General features: G+C 47.7%; 1 protein-coding gene across 1 annotated transcript in view; it reads right to left on the bottom strand.

Annotated features, from left to right (window-relative positions):
* Positions 1-14,012, bottom strand: part of EDN3 (endothelin 3) — a 42,541-nt gene extending 28,529 nt beyond the window's left edge. The window contains exons 1-2 of the mRNA XM_077335747.1: positions 13,369-14,012; positions 9,586-9,862 (exon numbers count right to left, since the gene is read on the bottom strand). Coding sequence (XP_077191862.1) covers positions 9,586-9,862; positions 13,369-13,420 — 329 coding nt within the window. The 5' untranslated portion in view covers positions 13,421-14,012. The remainder of the gene's footprint in view (positions 1-9,585; positions 9,863-13,368) is intronic.
* Positions 14,013-20,084: the final 6,072 nt, after the last annotated feature.

Genomic DNA, 20,084 nt, shown 5'->3' with positions numbered 1-20,084 from the left:
TGGGCATGCTGGTCCAAAGCAGGACGGGATTTGAAATAATCCTGGCACTGTTTTCGAAAGAGGAGCTCCGCAACATTCCAATTCATGAATGATTTCCCTATAGTAAAACAGGCCTTAACTTCAGCAAAGCATCTTCAGGGCTTCACAAGAGAACTCAGTAGAAGATGTGTGATGCTGCAGGGCTTCCCCCAAACTTGTGGCCAGAGATAGGCAGTGATCATTCAGATCAGGGGATGCAGCTCCAACAGAGGTAGGAGGGGTCAAACCCACCACCACCACTTGCCCCACAACAATCACAGCCACGCACTCCAAGTTCCACTTAGTCTATGGTGACCATGGGTCCTGCATTTTGCGGGACACTCATGCCTTCGATATAATTGTCCCGTGTCCCGTTGCATTCTTTAAAAGTCCCGCAACGGAGGCTCGGACAAGCGGCAGAACATGCTCCCTTCCCTTCCCTTCTGCCTTGCAGCGGGCAAGGCGAGTCAGCCGCGGAGCCCCCGTGTGCTGGCGGAGATGCAGCAGCCTCGGCGGAGTAAATTTTCAGGTTGCACGCCAGCAGCTGCTGCGTCCTTCCCCAGTGCCCTGCAAAAGCTGAGGGCCGGAAGGCATTATGGCCTAGGGGGGTGGGTGGTCTGGCACTTGGGAGGCAGACCCTGTTTCTTCTCCGCTGGTCAAGGATCGTGGTGGATATACACTGGGGCCTGTACCCATCATGCTGCTCAGAGGCGAAGAAGTGGGATCTCCTTCAGGGTTGGAAAAAAGTGACCCAATGCACAGCCCTAACAACTGGGCAGCCACAGGTAGTGAGGGATGTATCTGCAGGTTCCTTTGTTCTGAGCACAAGTAGTAGGTTTGCAGGGATATGCATGTGATATGCATTTGGAGCAGGAGGTTAGACCCAAATTTTAATTTTGCACTTAACTTTAATTCCCCTTCCTTGGAAATTTTGAGTGCTCAGAAAATGATAACCCTAGATTAGGAGGGATTCTGCTGGTGATTATGACCCTTTGGTGATAAATGTCAACCTCAAGTTAACAGGGAGAATTGAACTGGGTACCTGCCACAAAAAAAAGGGCGGTCATTTGGAATGTGTTGTTCTCTAAGAATTGAAGCTGTTGTTACCTAGGTTGATGGGGGTAACCATAAGGGTCCATCCACAAGATTCATTTATAGACTTCAGGATAGTCCATCTTTTCCCTTCCCAACAGGAAAGCACTGTGTCTTGTCATGGCGGTCCCTTCTCAAGAAGAATCATTAGGTGTTATGATCAACAATCCCTTTAGCTTACAGCAGGGGTAGTCAAACTGCGGCCCTCCAGATGTCCATGGACTACAATTCCCATGAGCCCCTGCCAGCTGGGGCTCATGGGAATTGCACTCCGTGGACATCTGGAGGGCCGCAGTTTGACTACCCCTGGCTCACAGGCTGCTTGCTGGCCAACAACCCTATTTGAAAAGAGTATTTAGGACTGTAATGTGGGACATGTTTAATAAAAGCAGGAATGGTTTCAAAATGTGCTGATGACATATAACCACAGCATCGCGGCAGGAGGGGGAGGGGCCGCCGGCGGACGCCTGCATGTGTGCGCCTGTTGCCACGGCGCCATCCACGCCTCCCCCCCTGCCTGCGACGTGGCGCTGGCTGTGACGGGCAAGAACGGCTGCTTTGGCGGCCGCTTTGCACACCCGAGACAGCCCAGAGGAGGAAGGAGGAGGGGGGTCACTGACCTTCCGGGAAGCCAACTTTGCATCAGCCGGCTTGTTCACTTTCAACCCCCCCCCCTGCCGGTCAATGGTATCCTGCTTTACCTTTGTTAAAATCTGGTCACCTTAGTCCTGTGGGGGAACATCTGCCATGGTGGCTTCAGGAGGATTACTCGCACCTGGAAAACAGCACACGAAGAAATGGGAGGGAAAAATTCAACTCAGCCCTAGTCCCTTCTACGGAACAGCCAGTCACGGCTCTCTCCATCTCGTTGAGATTGATCCTAAAATGTAATCCAAGGGTCAGAAGCCCCTTATTAAATGAAACGGAAATTGAGACGGCAGAAAGGAAGGCCTGTTGTGCATGAAATGTCGTTTTCAAAGGGAAATACGAAGTTTAGAACAGACATATCTCGTACCCACAGCTGCTCCACACATTACACTTTAGCTCTGCTGTTTTTTTTTTTAAGGATCATGCAAACACGACCTATATTTAATAAAGACCTCCAATTCGAGCCACATCTGCGGTGTGGCCCACTCCAGAGGTGGATGCCGGCTCTTTCTGATTCCAGTGCTGGAAATTTGCCAGCAGTGAAAATGAGAAGAGACAGCAGCCAACCCAGAGTCCTCAGGAGCAGGTTGACAACCAGATGTCACTTAATCTTTCCCCTCCACTTCAGCCAGCCTGGTTCAGAACAGCAGATTCTAATGTGGAGAACTGGGTTTGATTCAACCCTCTTCCACATGCAGCCAGCTGGGTGACCGTGGGCCAGTCACGGTTCTCTCAGAACTCTCTCATCACTGCCTACCTAACAAGGTGAGTGTTGTGGGAGGAAAAAAGGAAGGCGATTGTAAGCCACTTTGAGACTCCTTTGGGAGGAGAAAATTTGGGTATAAAAATCAATGCTGCTTCTTCTACTCTTAAAATCCCTTGATTTTTCCAGAGTACTGTCCCACTAGTTGGTTCTGGAATCTAGTAGGTCTCTCAACTGGATGGAAACCTCTCGTGGGCCAGATGAGACAGGACGCTCACAGCCTAGCCTATCATTTGCCTTATGCTATTTTTTTTAAGCCTTTTGTGGCGCAGGGTGGTAAGGCAGCCGACATGCTGCCTGAAGCTCTGACCATGAGGCTGGGAGTTCTATCCCAGCAGCCGGCTCAAGGTTGACTCAGCCTTCCATCCTTCCGAGGTCAGTAAAATGAGTACCCAGCTTGCTGGGGGGTAAACGGTCATGACTGGGGAAGGCACTGGCAAACCACCCCGTATTGAGTCTGCCAAGAAAACGCTAGAGGGCGTCACCCCAAGGGTCAGACATGACTCAGTGCTTGCACAGGGGATACCTTTACCTTTACATTTACCTTTATTTCAAAAACACCTGCGTCACAAAGGTCCACTCACAGTGCATTGTGCAGGCCAGGGGATTAGATTAGATGAACCTGGAGTTCCCTTCCAACTCTATGATTCTAATTCAATCTGAACCAGTCACCCCCATCAAAATCAAACAGACTGGAACTGAAGTAACTCTAGATAAAATTACACTGTTAGAGAACTTGGCCTGTGTGGAATGAGCTCGTTCTCGACTTGTCTGCCTTTATCCTTTTAGCACGAAATTTGATGGCAGCTATGACAGAATACTCCTCAACACCTTTCCCACGCTAGGGTAAATTTTTCCTCGAAAACAAAGCTGTCACTAGTAGATGTCTTTGGTTCTGTTACGCCCCGGGAGCTTCTGGGAAGGCACAGAGCCACCTTTCTTTTAAAATGGCACTGAGACACTTTTCAAACAAACCGAAAACATACATTTACGAAGAGGAAAGCGTGGTTGTAATCAAGGGTTTTTTTTTGTACAATTTGGTTCTTACTCAGAAGTTCTTAAGTTACAGGGTGTTCTCAGTTCTTGGACTTTTCTGTCAGATGTTATGTTTGTGATTTTAACAGAGAGGTTCCTTAGATGTGTTTTCCCTAAAACACCTTTGTCTTTCTTAAGATCTTATAACTTACAGACATTCTCCTGAACTCTGCCTGGTTCCTAGAAAGTGGGGACCCTGAGTTTGTGCCACAACTTTCTCCCTGAGGTTCCTGAAGGGCTACTTCGCAAACAAGTCTTAGGAAATACCTTCCTGATTTCCCCTTACACCTAGACAGAGGTCGTCCTTCCTTGGAAGGATTCCCCTACCAATTAGGCTTAATTTGGGAGCAAGCACCTGTCTACCCAAGTTCTCTCTCTGCCAGATGACTGCTCTAGTTGCCGGATACTATGTGGATTAATTCTCCATCAAAAACCCAGTCACTAGAGTTTCTCCACAGAGGGGTTTTTCAGCTAAGGAGCTGTCAGACTTCTCTCTGACCGGTCTCAGACTCAGCTCTGATTGAACTGTCTTCCCTCCAGCCCACAGACAGTATAACAACTCCCACAAGGCTCAGAGCCTGTTGTTCTGGTTGTCCTGGTTTAGTGAGGGATTTTGACTCTTCCTACACAGTAGCTGTTATCACAGAAGAAGAAGAAGAAGAAGAAGAAGAAGAAGAAGAAGAAGAAGAAGAAGAAGAAGAAGAAGAAGAAGAAGAAGAAGAAGAAGAAGAAGAAGAAGAAGAAGAAGAAGAAGAAGAGTTGGTTCTTATATGCCGCTTTTCTCTTCCCGAAGTAGTCTCAAAGCAGCTTACGGTCGCCTTCCCTTTCCTCTCTCCACAACAGACACCCTGTGAGGGAGGTGAGGCTGAGAGAGCCCTGATATTATTGAAGAAGAAGAAGAGTTGGTTCTTATATGCCACTTTTCTCTACCTGAAGGAGTCTCAAAGCGGCTTACAATCACCTTCCCATTCCTCTCTGCACAACAGACACCCTGTGAGGGAGGTGAGGTTGAGAGAGCCCTGATATTACTGAAGAAGAGTTGATTCTTATATGCCGCTTTTCCCTACCTGAAGGAGGCTCAAAGCGGCTTACATTCACCTTATCTTTCCTCTCCCCACAACAGACACCCTGTGGGGTGGGTGAGGCTGAGAGAGCTCTGATGTCACTGCTTGGTCAGAACAGCTTTCTCCGTGCCATAGCGAGCCCAAGGTCACCCAGCTGGCTGCATGTGAGGGAGCGCAGAATCAAACCCGGCTCACCATATCAGAGGTCTGCACTCCTAACCACTACACCAAACTGGCTCACACACACACATCACACAGATCCTCCACTTCCAGGTGCTGTCCATCACAGCAGCATATTCCAGATTCACATGTTGGCTGCAACTTGACAGTGAAGAAGAAAATTCTATCTAAGCTAATAGAATTTTGACTGCAGTTACTACTTCAGAAATGTTCCTGGTCCACTGTTTTAGCATGTCACTGATGGCGGCCCCTACTATCACCATTCCTCTCGCTGCAGACCCCCACGTTTGCTCCTGGGTTGATCCCGTGGGCCCGTCCACAAATCTCCAAAAATAAAATTTTACGGGGCTCTGTGGGCTGCAGAAAGAGGGGGAAGCAGCAAACTCTGAGAAGCCCGTAGATACACACGACTAAGGGAAACCAGAAAGCCCATTCCGTCATTACAGTGCAACAGAGAGAAAAACGTATGTCACTTTATTAAATCCATATGATGATTTCCAAGGCTTTTAAAAAAACACATCTGTATTTGCCTAGTAAAATTATTCACCATTACACAGGAGTTCTTAATTGAAAAATGTACATACAGATATTTCTCTATGCTACATTGATTGAAATCTGACATCCAGCTGTGGCAACTGACTACTACCATGGGAGACTAAAATCTATCGGAATTACCCCTCACATCTGGATTTGAATAGTAATTATACAAATACTTTTTAGTTGACATGAAGGTCAATGAGGTTGAGATCAGAAAGAAAGCAACGTCTTCTCAATTTGCATCTGTTCAAAGATCAAAGAAATGAGTATCCCAACATAATTCCAAAGAAGCCAAAGAATCTTGACATGCACATCCGTTTCATCTTTAAAGTTGAATAAGCAAAGACCTAGTGTGGAATTCAAGCCAATGCAAAATCTTAATATTGGTAAGTGGCTTGCATTAATCCAAGAGGATAATATGTAGGTGCTGAATTGCAGCTTGGACGTGTTTAACCGCAACTTAAGTCAATCACTGCATATTTACCGTCCCTTTGTAGCCTAAGTAGGGTTGCCAGATCTGCACCCACAAATCCCAGAGGTTTTGAGACTGTCTAGAAATTTCTCTCCATCTCTATGGTAAAGACTATAGAAGAATTCCTAGATCAATACAGAGGAAAGGTATGATGTCATCTCCCCAATGTGTAGGCACAGTTGAGGCCAGGGGCAGGAGTTCACCATCCTGGTAGGCATAGGTATAGCCTAAGGGTATATTTGATGACAACTTCCCAGAGAACCTTGCAGTTCTGTGAAAGGACTAGGGAAAGGACTAGGGGAAAATTTGCTCTGCATATCAAAGAGGGCAAAGAGTCAACATTGTGGGAATGAACTCCTCAGCAGAATTATTATGGGTGGAAATGCACGGCTCTATAATTCTATATAATATAATATAAAGAGAGCCAGTTTGGTGTAGTGGTTAGGAGTGCGGACTTCTAATCTGGCATGCCGGGTTCGATTCTGCGCTCCCCCACATGCAGCCAGCTGGGTGACCTTGGGCTCGCCATGGCACTGATAAAACTGTTCTGACCAAGCAGGAATATCAGCACTTAGGAAAATGGATTCTTGGGAGGGTGGACTGTATAGGATATGGCCCAATAAGGGCCCTCCCCTCTCCAAATTCCACCCTCCCCAAGCTCTGACCCCGAATCTCCAGGAATTTCACAACCCAGAAAGCCACAAAGAGCCCTAAAAAGCTGCCTTGACTTATCCTGGATGCTTGAGGCTGATTCTGCATTGAGCAGGGGGTTGGACTAGATGTCTTGGATGGCCTCTTCCAACTCTAGGATTCTAGGATTCCAGATTCCTCCTTCCCAAAATAAGAAAAGTGAAACAAGCAGAGGTTCCGGCAAAACATACCCAGGTTCACAATAAAGCGAAAATTTCAGGAGCAAATTACACCAAGCCAGCCTGGTGTAGTGGTTAGGAGCACGGACTTCTAATCTGACGAGCCGGGTTTGATTCCCTGCTCCTCCACATGCAGCCAGCTAGGTGACCTCGCCACGGCACTGATAAAGCTGTCCTGACCGAGCAGGAATATTAGGGCTCTCTCAGCTTCACCTCCCTCACAGGGTGTCTGGGTCTCTGTCCAAACAGGTTCTAATCTCCCACCAACACCATAACTCCAAATGAACTTCAAGACATGATGTCAATAGGCTCCCGCACACACCCTGTTCAAAGACTACACACAAAATACTTCGATCCAGTCTTTCCACCCACAAGGCCCCCAAAACCGTTGGCTACAAATTTAGAATCAGATAAATGGAATTGCTTTATTTTAGTACTTCCTGTCCGTATCATTGAACAGCCCCCAAAGCAATGAAGGGCAGCCAGCATGAAGAAGGAGAAAACCTCAGGATTCAAAATTGTTTCAGCTCCTACCCAATGACATTGATTCATTGACCTCAAAATCTGGCAGACTGCAATCTCTTCTTATTATTAGCCTTCTACCATTCCTCTATGGTAGCACTCATGTACACTGATCCAGATCAGAACTCCTTCTCCAATTGGAACATGCGTCAATATGTTGTAAGAGAACAGAGGGCAGACACAATTCACTCTCAGAACCATTTCACACCCCAGCCAGAGTTGGAAGGGACCTCCTGGGTAATCTAGTCCAACCCCCTGGACTATGCAGGACACTCACAACCCTCTCACTCATCCACTGTAATCTACCACCCCCTTGAACCTTCACAGAATCAGCCTCTCCGTCAGATGGCTATCCAGCCTCTGGTTACAAATTCCCAAAGATGGAGAACCCACCACCTCCCGAGGAAGCCGGATGTTTAGATGGAATTTCTTTTGAATTAATCTCATCCCATTGGATCTGGTCCGTCCCTCTGGATCTGGTCCGTCCATTTTAAACACACCCCATCTCCCCAACTGCTGCTTCTTTCCTACTTGAATAAAACTTTGTTGGTCTTAAAGGTACCATTGGCCTCTAAATTTGTTCAGTTTCCTACTTTCTTCAACAGTGGAGGTAGTCATCACTGGGAGAAATACGGCTGAAAAATAAATTTGAGGGAGACAAATCGCAGTCAGGAGCAACAGCAAACATTCTCTGCTTCTCACTTGCCCATTTCTGGGATTGTCGTAAGAAAACAAGAAGGGCTGGTTCTTTACACGCCGCTTTTCACGACCCAAAGAAGACCCAAAGAGGCTTGCAAACAACTTTCCCTTCCGCTCCCTCCAACCTCAATGCAGTTAAATCTCTACCACCACCACCCCTGATTTATGCCAATTTGGTACAATCCAACTGGGCTGTGCCACTGTAATGTCTACTACAATGGGTGGGTAGTTGGAAGAGTTGGATGGATGTACCGACAGATGGGTGAGTGGTTGGATGGATGTAAAGATGCATGGGTGGGTAGATGAATAGGTGGGTAGATGGCTGAGTGGGTAAATACACCATATACATATTTAATTGTGCACTCCCAATTACTGGAGACGTGATCCTGCTGTAGATCCCATAATTAACCAGTGGTATTTTGCCACCCAGAAATTACTACCTGCACTATTCAGCGGTGATTTAGTGCTTTTTTGCCCCCAGGTGCTGGAAAGAGACAGTTCAGGCAGTCCTGAAATAGTTTGGATGCCTGCTCTGTTCAAAGGCACCATCCGTTATGCTGCTTTACTCTATGGGTCAAAGTGAATCATGAAGCAATATCACCCAGCTGGCCTTCTCTTGACTCTTAACCTGGTGCTTCTCCCAAAACTAATATCCACCTTTTTAACAGAAGAAGGGCTCCCCCATACAAGGGTCATTTAGATTCCATCACAGCTGGGGAGATATCCATTTGTTTGTTTTTATATTCTAGAAAGGCATACATGTTAGTTTTATTGTTTCATTGTCCAAGTGGCTGATGATGTCTACAGAATCCTGTAATGCACCTTATGGTGTGAAATCCAACCAAGTACAAAATACTCCTGCAAACTACAGTGTCAGAGTTCCTCAATGATGTGCCAAATCATCGGTTCCTGCATCTCTTTATCCCCCCTCCCCCTTTGACCCAAATATTCAGCCTGGTAAACAGTTCAGGAGACCACGAAAATTCACCCACGGTTTTGTGATACTTTGCGGGTCCTAACAAAAAGGAGTTTTGACGCAGTTTTTTTCTGGAATATTTCCGTAAACAAACACAGCGACAGTAGATGGGAATTCAAGAAATGCACCGCTGAACGAGGCCAAGTTGGACTGCATAGAAAATTTCCGCTAACGGAAGAAAGAGTGATTTCTGCCAATCCCTCCCTCCCGCCTCCTCCAACTCCTCCCTCCCGCTATTAATAGGCGGAACATTTTGGAGAATATTTTGAGGCACAGCAGGAGGGGGAGTTCACATAAATCCCATTTCAGGGACAAATCTCTTTCATCAGCAGATGATGATGATGTGCCCAACCATAGCAAAGGCCCGCATTTTCCAAAATCTGACACACAGGACATGAAAGCAATTGGTCTCCCCGTCCCCAGCATCTGGAGGAGAGATGCTCCCAACAAGGGACTTCCGCAGCGCCATCTTGGCTAATGCGGAACAGCCGTAGCTTCACGCACGCAGGCGAACCATTTGGCAACAAAGCATTCAGATGCCAAAACCAATCTAGGCTTCCATTGTTGTTCGATTTTTCGATTTTTGTTTTTTAGAGGGAGGGGACAACATGAACCAACCTCCCCACTATCCTCCTCCTCTTCCAGTACCAGGACCCTGTGCTTAGCCCCACTTTTCCACCCCAGTTTGGAGGTATTCGTTCCCCACTCACTCTGGCGTGTTGATCCAGATGATGTCCAGGTGACAGTAATAAACACACTCCTTATCCTTGTAGGTGTAGCACGTACAGCGCTTGGCCCGGTGGTGCCCTCCCCGCAGGCCAGCCACTTTCCCTGGGCCAGCTGTGTGGCCGCTGCTGGATGACAACAGCTCCCCTGCTGGTGTCTGGTTGTCTTGGCTCTCTCTTTCCTGACGCTCCGGAGGCCTCAGTCCACGGCCGATGCCACCACCTGGGGGGAGCAGGGGGGGAGAGACGGGCAGCGGGAAGCCTACGGCCAAGGAGGAAAGAAAAAGAGCTAAATGAGAGAGGTGCATTTTCATGCATACGTACCCCATCCTTGGATAGGCAGCTGTGGGTCTGGATAAAGGAGCAATAGGAGGAGGGATTCATAAGCTGTTACTAAAAAATCTCCAGCAAAGACCAGTGTGTGGAAATATAGCTGTAAAAAAAATTAAAAACCAGCACAGATTTATGGTGTAGCAATATAAAATAACAGATGCTGCACATTATTTCAAGTTGACAGTTCAGAGGGGAGCCATTTTGGTCTGCAATTGAAGAGTCAAATTCAAGCCCAGTATCCACTTCGAGGCCTACCAGATTTTCGGGGTTCAAACTCTCGAGAGTCCAAGCTCCCTTTGTCAGACAGAAAGAGGGATGGTACTCGTATTTCACAAAGGGAGCTTCGGCTTTCATCTTGTGGGCCTCTAAGATGATACGGGGCTCAAATCTAGGTATTCGAAGTTGACAACAATTAAAGGTGAAGGGAGAAAAAAAACAGAGGAGGACGAGGTGCAAGGGAACCGCAAAAATTCTATAATAAAATTATCCAGAAAGGCTTGCCAAACTGCATCATGTTTCCATGCTCAATAAGTGTTTAAAAAACACATCGAAAAAACACCAGACTGCTACTAGGCATAGCTCAGAAGCTCAACAGCACATGTTTAGTTTTTCAGTTATGCAACGTGAAATCTTGCGATTCGCTTGCTCTTGTGTGGTGGTTAAACACAACCCCCACCCAAGGGCAAAGGAGACCCTAGAGTTGTGCAGTTTCTAGATCCTAAACATCATGAAACAGTCCCAGGTTTCCTTGCAGAACAGGAGCAGCCCTAAAATACACATAACAAAGGGATAAAATATCTCATGAGATCGGTGTTACCTAACCGCCCATGGTACGTGCGTTAGAAACGCAGGGGGATAATAACAGTCTCTTGCAGAATCCGCGAGCATGCTGATTTCGTAGAAGTTCAAGAGTACATCTGGTCACAGTCTTAAACCCAGGTAGAGAGTTCACCCCTGCCCTATGGGGTCACCATCATTTGGCTCCAACTTGACATTTCCCTCCACTACCATGTCTCTGTGTTTTAGGGGTGTCCGTGAAAGAGGCCACCAACTTAGTGGTAAATGCAAACATCATTTTCTGCACCACGCTGTAAACGATCCCAAAGAAGGGGGAGGCCACTTAAGGATAACAAAATTTCGTCCAAGCCTTGATGAATACTGACTTCCAAGTAAGCTGTTTTATGTATCTAGATCAAGAGGGTAGCCGTGTTAGCCTGTCTGCAGCAGTAAAAAAAGAACAAGAGTCCAGGCGCACCTTAAAGACCAGCAAAAATTTGTGGCAGGATATAAGCTTCCGTGAGTCACTACTCAGGTCTTCAGATATTTCACGCATAGTTTCAGGTGTGTAGCCATGTGAATCCCTGTAGAAAGCTAGATTCAAGGCCAGGAGTATCCTATATATCAGCAAGATTTTCAGAGCGCAAGCTCTCTGGAGTTAAAGGAGCTTTGACTATTGAAAACTTTGTTATTATTTTATGTATAAAAGCAGTTTGGAAGTTCGCTTGATAACACTCCTATGAGTCTTCACAGCAAGTTCTAATAGTTATATTCACAACAGCCTGGAACAGTAGGCCCTGTATGATTATTTCCTCCATGGCCGATCAGCTCACGAGCTGTGATCAAAATTGAAGCTGGGACTTCCCACCCTAATCGTAACACATCAGGAAAGATACACAGCTCAAAATCGCGTCAAAAATCACTCATTGGGTCAGCGTACACCAATTCTACCTAAATTCAAATTCCAGCTCTTCAATATAATCTGGAAATATTACTCCCAATATTTTGTCCCATCTCCTTCTTTAATGAGGAATTTTGGATTTCCCCTTTTGGAAAACTATTAACTACTCCACAAATGTATCATTTAGTAATATTTATTGCCAGATGGCTTTATAAAAAACGGGGAGGGGGACATTCAAAGATTTGTTTTAAAATGACATGTATTTTTTTTTAAATGTTAATTCCTGAAAAAGATTGGAGAGTTGCTGTTCATATTCTGTTTCATTATATAATTCCTTGTTTTCTCCAGGAATAAACTTAAAGCCATTTTAAAAACTAACAAATTTGTTATGCAAGCATAAACTTTTGTGGATTACAGCGTGGTTCAACAAATGCTCACAAAACTATCCCAATAAAAATATATTTACTCTGGTTTACTTCGCTTTACACTGTTCTGGTTCGGCCTCATTTGGAGTCCTGTGTTCAGTTTTGGGCACCACAATTGAAGAGGGATGTAGACAAACTGGAGCGTTTCCAGAGGAGGGCAACAAAGATGGTGAGGGGTTTGGAGACCAAGACGTATGAAGAAAGGTTGGGGGAGCTTGGTCTGTTTGGCCTGGAGAGGGGATCTGATGAGCATCTTCAAGTATTTAAAAGGGTGCCATATGGAGGATGGGGCAGAGTTGTTCTCTTTTGCCCCAGAGTGACGGACCAGAATCAATGGGATGAAATTCCTGACAGTTAGAGCGGTTTTTCAGTGGAACGGGCTTCCTCAGGAGGTGGCGGAAATTTTTAAACAGAGTTTGGATAGCCATCTGACGGAGAGGCTGATTCTGTGAAGGCTCAAGGGGGTGGGAGGTTACAGTGGATGAGCGATTGGGATGTGACTATCCTGCATAGTGCAGGAGGTTAGACTAGATGACCCATGAGGTCCCTTCCAACTCTATTATTCTATGATTCTATACTATAATATCGCTATGATTAGGAATAATATTGTTATTAGTAAACATACAGATGCCAAGAATGCCCTTAACCTGAAAGGAAAAGCAACCGTGTTTGATTTAGGAGATTATTAACACTGTTAGTGTTCCAGACCACAATCGACAGAGCTAAACTGAGGAAACCTCATAGATTTCTATGAGAGTTCTACAGCTTTATGCTGTGCACTTATAAACACGCTCTAGGGAGCACAGAGCCCCAAATTCCTGAGCATATGCGTAAAACCCAGCACTTTTCAGCTAACACTACAGAAGGGCACATTCATTCCTCTAGCACAGTGCAGGGCCCATCTTTCAAGGTTGTTGTGAAGGTCATGAAGACTGTCTTCCAAAGTGCTCTGAAGGCTATTCTTACTTACCTGGCTGCAGGTATGTCTCCAATTTAGTCGGGAGCTATTTTCACCCAGCCTGGCTGTCCAACAGCTCCGCTGTCCTTGATTTTTGCCGCGCTCCATCCCCACACGCTGGATCATGCACTTCCAATGTGTTTTTGCACGGAAAGTCCATTCTCCAAGGTGTGCAGGATATATGCGGTCACTCACCTTTGAGACTTCAGCTTGCTTCGTGAGCCCCCCCCTCCAAAAAAATCCTGCTCCCCCTTCTGTGTGGACAGTCATGCTTGAACCCCCACTGCGAGGCGCGCGTCCAGGGGGCTCCTCCCGAGGCTGTCGGTGCGACCACCCATAAGCCACCCCCCAATCCCGCCCCACACCTCCGTTACCTGCGCCGGATGTAATCGTAAGTCCCAAAAGTATCAGGAATCGCAGCTCCATGAAACCCAAATTGCAAACGTCGTAACTTGCAGGCAAACGTCGAGGGCCAAAGGGGAGAGGAGAGGAGGGAGGGCTGCAGATTTGTCCGACCCCCCCAAAGCAAAATCGTTCCCGGCTCTGCTGGATCTGCGAGCCCTTCTTGGTCCTTCCCTGCGCCGAGGGGCTCTGGGGGGCTGCAGTTGAAAAATGAAGACCCCAACCCCCCCCCCCCTCCGCCCCCTGGCCGCAGAACTAGTCCTGGGAAAGGGGGGATCGTCGTGGAAAACCCCGCAGGCGCCCCATGGCTCGTTCGGCTCCAGCAATCCGATCGGCAGCTGCACTGGGGGGGCCTCCCCGCAGACACTAAGCCTCGCTTCCCGGAGGCTCGCCCGCTTCCCGCACCGTCCTTCAGCCGCAGCCGAGCGAGACGCGCCGCGGCTGGAACCCGAGACGCCGCTTGCAAAAACGCGCTCTGCGCCCGCCGCCACCCATCACTGGTCCCCAGCGCGGCCGGCCGGGGAGGGGGCGTGGCCCGGCAGGAGGGGGCGTGCCCCGCGAGGCCGAGGCGCGGTCCAGGCCGAGGCGCTGCTCCTGATTGGCTCCTCTCCAGCCTGAGATTTGCATCCCGCGGAAGACGGAGAGGTGGCGGCCCGGCTCGCGCTGTGGAGCTGAGGCGCGGAGAAGGCGCGAGGATGCTCCGGGTTGTGTCTCTCCATCAATGTACGGATGACACCTGCAGTCCGATGCGCAAGGTGCATTGGATTCGCGGCTGCTGTTCTCGCGGGATGAGGATGCTGTTTGGGCCTCGCGCCGGATCTGCTAGCATCTTGAAAACCTCTTTTACGCTTTTATCTTATTTTAGGAGCCTCTTGTGGTGCAGAGTGGTAAGGCAGCAGACATGCTGTCTGAAGCTCTGCCCATGAGGCTGGGCGTTCGACCCCAGCAGCCGGCTCAAGGTTGACTCAGCCTTCCAACCTTCCGAGGTCGGTAAAATGAGTACCCAGCTTGCTGAGGGGTAAACGGTAATGATTGGGGAAGGCACTGGCAAACCACCCCGTATTGAGTCTGCCATGAAAACGCCAGAGGGCGTCACCCCAAGGGTCAGACATGACCCGGTGCTTGCACAGGGGATACCAATACCTTTTACCTTTATTTTATTTTGGCAGAAAATTATGGCAATGCTATAGGGCAGGGGTCCCCAACACGGTGCCCGCTAAGTGCTTTTAAAAGGGGGGGGGGGCATGTGAGGCTTGTGACCAGTAAGACTTCCGACTGGCCATTGAAGACTGGTTTTTCATTGGCAGTGAAGATTTTTAAAATTAAGTTACATGTTCTGCCCCCCTCCCCTCCCCTTCAGTTGATAGCCAGGCCATGGAAGGGGGGAGAGGTTTTTCCCTGACACTGACCTTAATTCCCCCAAGCTCATTCTGAGGGAGAGTCTGAGGCAGAGTGCTTGCACTCAAAAGCTCACGCCTTGAATAAATCTTTGTTGGTCTTAAAGGTGCTCCTGGACTCTGATTTTATTGTGCTACTTCAGACCAACACGGCTACCCATTTGAATCTAGTCTTAAACCCAGGTAGAGAGTTCACCCCTGCCCTACAGGGTCACCATCATTTGGCTCCAACTTGACATTTCCCTCCACTACCATGTCTCTGTAAGGAAGTTAATGCTAAGAGGCATGAGCTGATTCACACTGGCTTTCAGCCCTGCACACAAACCCCTCAGTAGTGTGTGGGGCCAACCCCGCCTTCCCAGAGAGAAGTGGCCTCACAGTGAATAATGGACTCCCCGTTTCCCTCGTGGACCTCTACGCTGTAAATCTCCCAGACTGCTGCACTTCACAGCTCTGGCTTTGAGCTAATGACCCCCACCTTAGACGTCAATGGCTTATTTGCAAAAGCAATCCCAGCAGGATTGGGAATGCAAAACGGTAAACAGTCCTTTGTCCACTGGTCAATCATTTGTGCTCCAGGGGGGGGGGGGTTGTGAGTCTTTCAGCAAGGAGTGAAGTCTTTGCTGAGGAGCAATTTGTTTCTGGACCGCAGAAGTGGTGGCAATTGTCAGGCGCTAGGCCAAAAGCCATCACTCTGGCTTGTCTGAAAATATTCACAGTGCTTTCCAATGCAAAGGAAATTCACCGCTTTTTCTATAAGGATGTTGTCATGCCTACAGTTCTCCTGATTTATGATTGTCGTTTCTTTTTCATGTATTCGGAGGAGATTCTTAAAAGCCACAGTGAAAGATGACGGTTTCTCACCAGTCCCAATCAGATGTTTACAAGCGATGTGACCGTAAGGTCTTGTCATTTCCCTCCTTCCTGTGTTGCAAAATCTTTCCCAAGCCATGTAACGTTTAAGATGCGAAGGAAAAAAATTGTGTGGCTTCTAAAGGGTCACTAAAGTCAGTCTCTGTTCTAGAGGTTTGCAAAGTTACAGATGCAACACTAGATTTTAGAACGGGATCCTGGGGGGCCCAAGGAAATTCCCATTTTTTTTTTCTGTTGAGAAACCCCTGAAACATTCTTCAGGCTTCGAGAAACTCCAGAAATGGAGTGATCATGTTAAGTTAGTTAAGTAACTGTTCTCTGCACTCATTCTTCTGTTCAACAGCTGTTTTGGAGGCAAGCAGGAACAAGCATGCTCAAACCAACCAGCAGTCTCTTGTTGAGCCAATCAAGACACTGGGGGAGATAATTTGAAAATCATTGTGAATTTCCTATCCTAGCTATGCTAAATATACATCTCGTATGATGCCCCCTGCAGGACATCCTGTATATTCTGTTCAATTATGCCCACTGCAGATATTGCTTATTACAGCAAATACAGCCCAGGAAAAAATATTTGGGCTATTTTGTTCTCAGAAGCCCTAGCCCAGCCACGGAAACAAGGGCTTTTAGTGTTTTTGTCATGAGAGGGCTATGCTACCATTCTGACCTTAGCGCTGGCCAGCCACTTTCCCAGCTATAGATAGAGAGGCCAGACCTGTTCTCCTGTTTTCTTTCCATCAGCTGGACAACACAAAAGGGGGAGGGGAGAAGGAGGGGAAAGTATCCTTTTCAAGCAGAGGCAAGGGAAGGATGTATGGCAGCATTCTGGAATGTGGAACAGCTGGGAAGGGCGACACGATAGATCCCAAAGCCGGCTTGCAGGAGGAATTCCCCAGAAAAGTGACCTCAACACATTCTAGATCCTATTCTTAGAATAGGGTATTAACACACCCTGTTTTTACTTTCACAGATAAACATTTGTAACATCAGGCCATCTTCAGGCTCATTTTTTAAATTGAGACTCAGAGGTGATCTCAGAGCTTCTATATTTAAGATTTTAATATCCCTCACTTTTCCAAGGTGCTTAAGATGGGGGCTTTTTGTCTGGCAATACCCTTGTCTGCAAAAAGAAGAGATGCCTCTGGAAAGCAAGGGACCCCAGGCAGCCAGCATGGTGTAGTGGCATCTAATCTGGTGAGCCAGGACTGATTCCTCACTCCTCCTTCACATGCAGCCAGCTCGGTGATCTTGGGCTTGCCACCACCCTGATGGTTCTGTCAGAGCTCTCTCAGCCTCACCTACCTCACAGGGTGTTTGTGGTGGGGAGAGGAAGGGAAAGCGATTGTAAGCCACTTTGAGACTCCTTCTGGTAGAGAAAAGCAGGGAATAAAAACCAGCTCATCTTCTTTTAAGCAGCTTGTGCTCTGTTCCTTTGCATATTTACACACTGCCAACAGCACCGAGGGATTAACACAGGGCAATCAGCCATGCCCACTCTTTGAAAGCAGTCCCATCCCCCAGCCCTTGAAGGGTTTTCTGAATGGGTGGGAGTTAATTAATTTTTTAATCTGTTCCACATAATATATTTCTGGTAAGGGCTTGGAGGAGGAGCGTGGCTCTAGAAGATTGAGCATACATCCCCCCCCCCCCGGTTTTACTGAAATGGAGAGGATAGAATGTATTTAAAGGTTTCAATGAATTTACTGAGTTTTAAATAATGATTGTTTAATTAATGTTGTTACCTGCCCTAAGCTACCAGAAAGGGCGGAATGCAAAAATAAAGATTACTACTACTGTTGTTGTTGATATTATTATTTATCATTAATAATAATAATTTTAAATGGCTTTAAATGATAGGATTAAACTAATTCTTCCCTATTCCAGTGAAATATGCAGCATCGCAGACAATGACTAATTTCACACACGTTGGATAATGCTTTTGTGGCCCTTTCTTGCATGCCCAGGGAAATGCCGATTGCCACCTTGGGGTTGGGAGGCAAATTGCTTCCAGGCCAGACCAACCAGGGATTCTGGGGGTTGGGAGGGCATCATCTGGGCATGGAATTGGGGCCACTGTGGGTGGGCAGGTAGTTGTGAATTTCCTGCATTCTGCAGGGGGGTTGGACTAGATGACCCTGGAGTTCCCTTCCCACTCTATGGTTCTAAGGCAGCGGTTCCCAACCTTCATCTGGTCAGGGACCGCCTCCGGGGGTGGGGGAGAGCCAGCGGCCTGGCTACCGCAGTTGCTCAAAAACGCGCATGCACGTTTTGGCCACCAGGTGGCACTAACACGCATGCGCAGAAGAAGAAGAAGAAGAAGAAGAAGAAGAAGAAGAAGAAGAAGAAGAAGAAGAAGAAGAAGAAGAAGAATCATAGAATCATAGAATCATAGAGTTGGAAGGGGCCATACAGGCCATCTAGTCCAACCCCCTGCTCAACGCAGGATTAGCCCTAAGCATCCTAAAGCATCCAAGAAAAGCGTGTATCCAACCTTTGCTTGGCCTATTCCACTGCTGAACTACTCTGACTGTGAAAAACTTTTTCCTGATATCTAGCCTATAAGTTTAAACCCATTACTGCATGTCCTCTCCTCTGCAGCCAGCAGAAACTGCCAGCATCCTGCCCTCCTCCAAGTGACAACCTTTCAAATACTTAAAGAGGGCTATCATGTCCCCTCTCAACCTCCTTTTCTCCAGGCTGAACATTCCCGCTGATATCACTGCTCGGTCAGAACAGTTTTATCAGTGCCGTGGCAAGCCCAAGGTCACCCAGCTGGTTGCATGTGGGGGAACGCAGAATCGAACCCGGCATGCCAAATTAGAAGTCTGCACTCCTAACCACTATACCAAACTGGCTCAGAGTTGCCACGCATGCGCGTTTTGGCCACCAGGAGGCGCAAACGCGTACGCACGGCAGTTCCGCGCATGCGCGTAAGCGTCGCTGCCGCGCTGGCTGCCGTGCCAGCCTCTTTCCCCCCCCCTCTCGCTGCAGGGGTGGGAGGCAGGGGCGGCTGCTAGTGGCCCGGTTCGATGGCCTTTGTGGCCCGGTACCGGGCCGCAGATCGGGGGTTGGGGACCCCTGTTCTAAGGCACTTTACAATGCTTTGCAAGTAGATTTTCCTGTTTGTACAGGAAAATCCAGCTGCAAAAGACTGCTAAAGGACTGAAAGTGCATTAACCAATGCATGTGACATTAATCAACATCAGAGGAAGAAACACAGCTGTGTGTAATGTGTAGTTTGGCCACTCTGCAAAAGAATCCTCCATGTTGGCCAAACTGACAACAGAGAACATTGCTTTTGCAGCATTAGGGGAGCATCACCAAATTACCCACCCAGACGAACAAATTACTCGTTTGTAATCCTTCCTACATTTAGCAAGTTCTCCCATTCTAAAAAGCTCCAAGTTATTTATAATTGTATTTTCATTTTTTGAATTTTGGGATGTTTTTGAATTTTTGAACATTTTTGAATTTCGGGACATTAAGCATCTGGAATCAGTTGTACGAAGCTGCTTTTAATGTGTTTTTTTCCCCCTGTGCTTCTCACATGCTCCTTCCTCTGCCAGCTCTTAATGTATACTTCTAAGACAAGACAGTGGCTATCATGTTTCCAATTAAAACATCAGTTAACTATATCAATCTTCATTCTTATGAACTATGTTTGTTTAGGAAGACATCCCCTAGACCAGAGGTAGAGTTCGCACTTCACTTATATAACCCTCATGAACTGGAGAACAGCAAAAGTCCAGTAACAACTTAAAGACTTCTTCACAAATCTCCTCTTTATGCCACAATTCTTGTTAGTCTTTAAGGTGCTCCTGGCCTCTTGCTCTTTTCTACTGCTATACACAAACACAGCTACCCATCTTGAGCTATCTCATAAACTAATTGGTTTAGCCATGTAGAGGTGGGATTTGTGGTCAATTCTGTGTGGGGGTTTTCTCTCCCTTGTATCATGTATGTCTATCAAGGAGAAGGTCATTTGGCATGGATCTCGGGGCCAGAAGGTAAGCTGGTGCAGCGGGGGGGAGGTGTGGACAGCCCGGGGAGGGAGTGGGGGGGGCAGGCCCCCTCTGCAAGCCCAGGTGGGGGCAGGGGGTCATCCCTGCGAGCTCTGGGGCTCCACAGAGCCCACAGGGGCGCACGGTGTCCCTACAGGGACACCATAGGGTCGGGGGCTGGGCGAGCAGACAAGCCTGGCGCTGATGATTATGCACAGCGCCAGCCCACCACAGCCCTGGCTTACCCAGGAAGCTATGGAAGATCCCGCAGTCGCTTAACGCGGGCCTTCCATAGCCCTGGGCTGGGAGGCACCCGCACTGGCGGCGGCGGCGTTATCGGTGATTTTCGGCAGGTAGCTTCAGCGTTATCGGCAGGTAGCTTCTCCCCCATCTCCTGACCTTGGTAAGTGCAGGGGT

Source organism: Paroedura picta, chromosome 4 (genome assembly GCF_049243985.1).
Source record: "Paroedura picta isolate Pp20150507F chromosome 4, Ppicta_v3.0, whole genome shotgun sequence".
NCBI lineage: Eukaryota > Metazoa > Chordata > Lepidosauria > Squamata > Gekkonidae > Paroedura > Paroedura picta.
The sequence above is the reverse complement of the archived record's forward strand: the minus strand, read 5'-3'. Positions and strand labels throughout refer to the sequence as shown.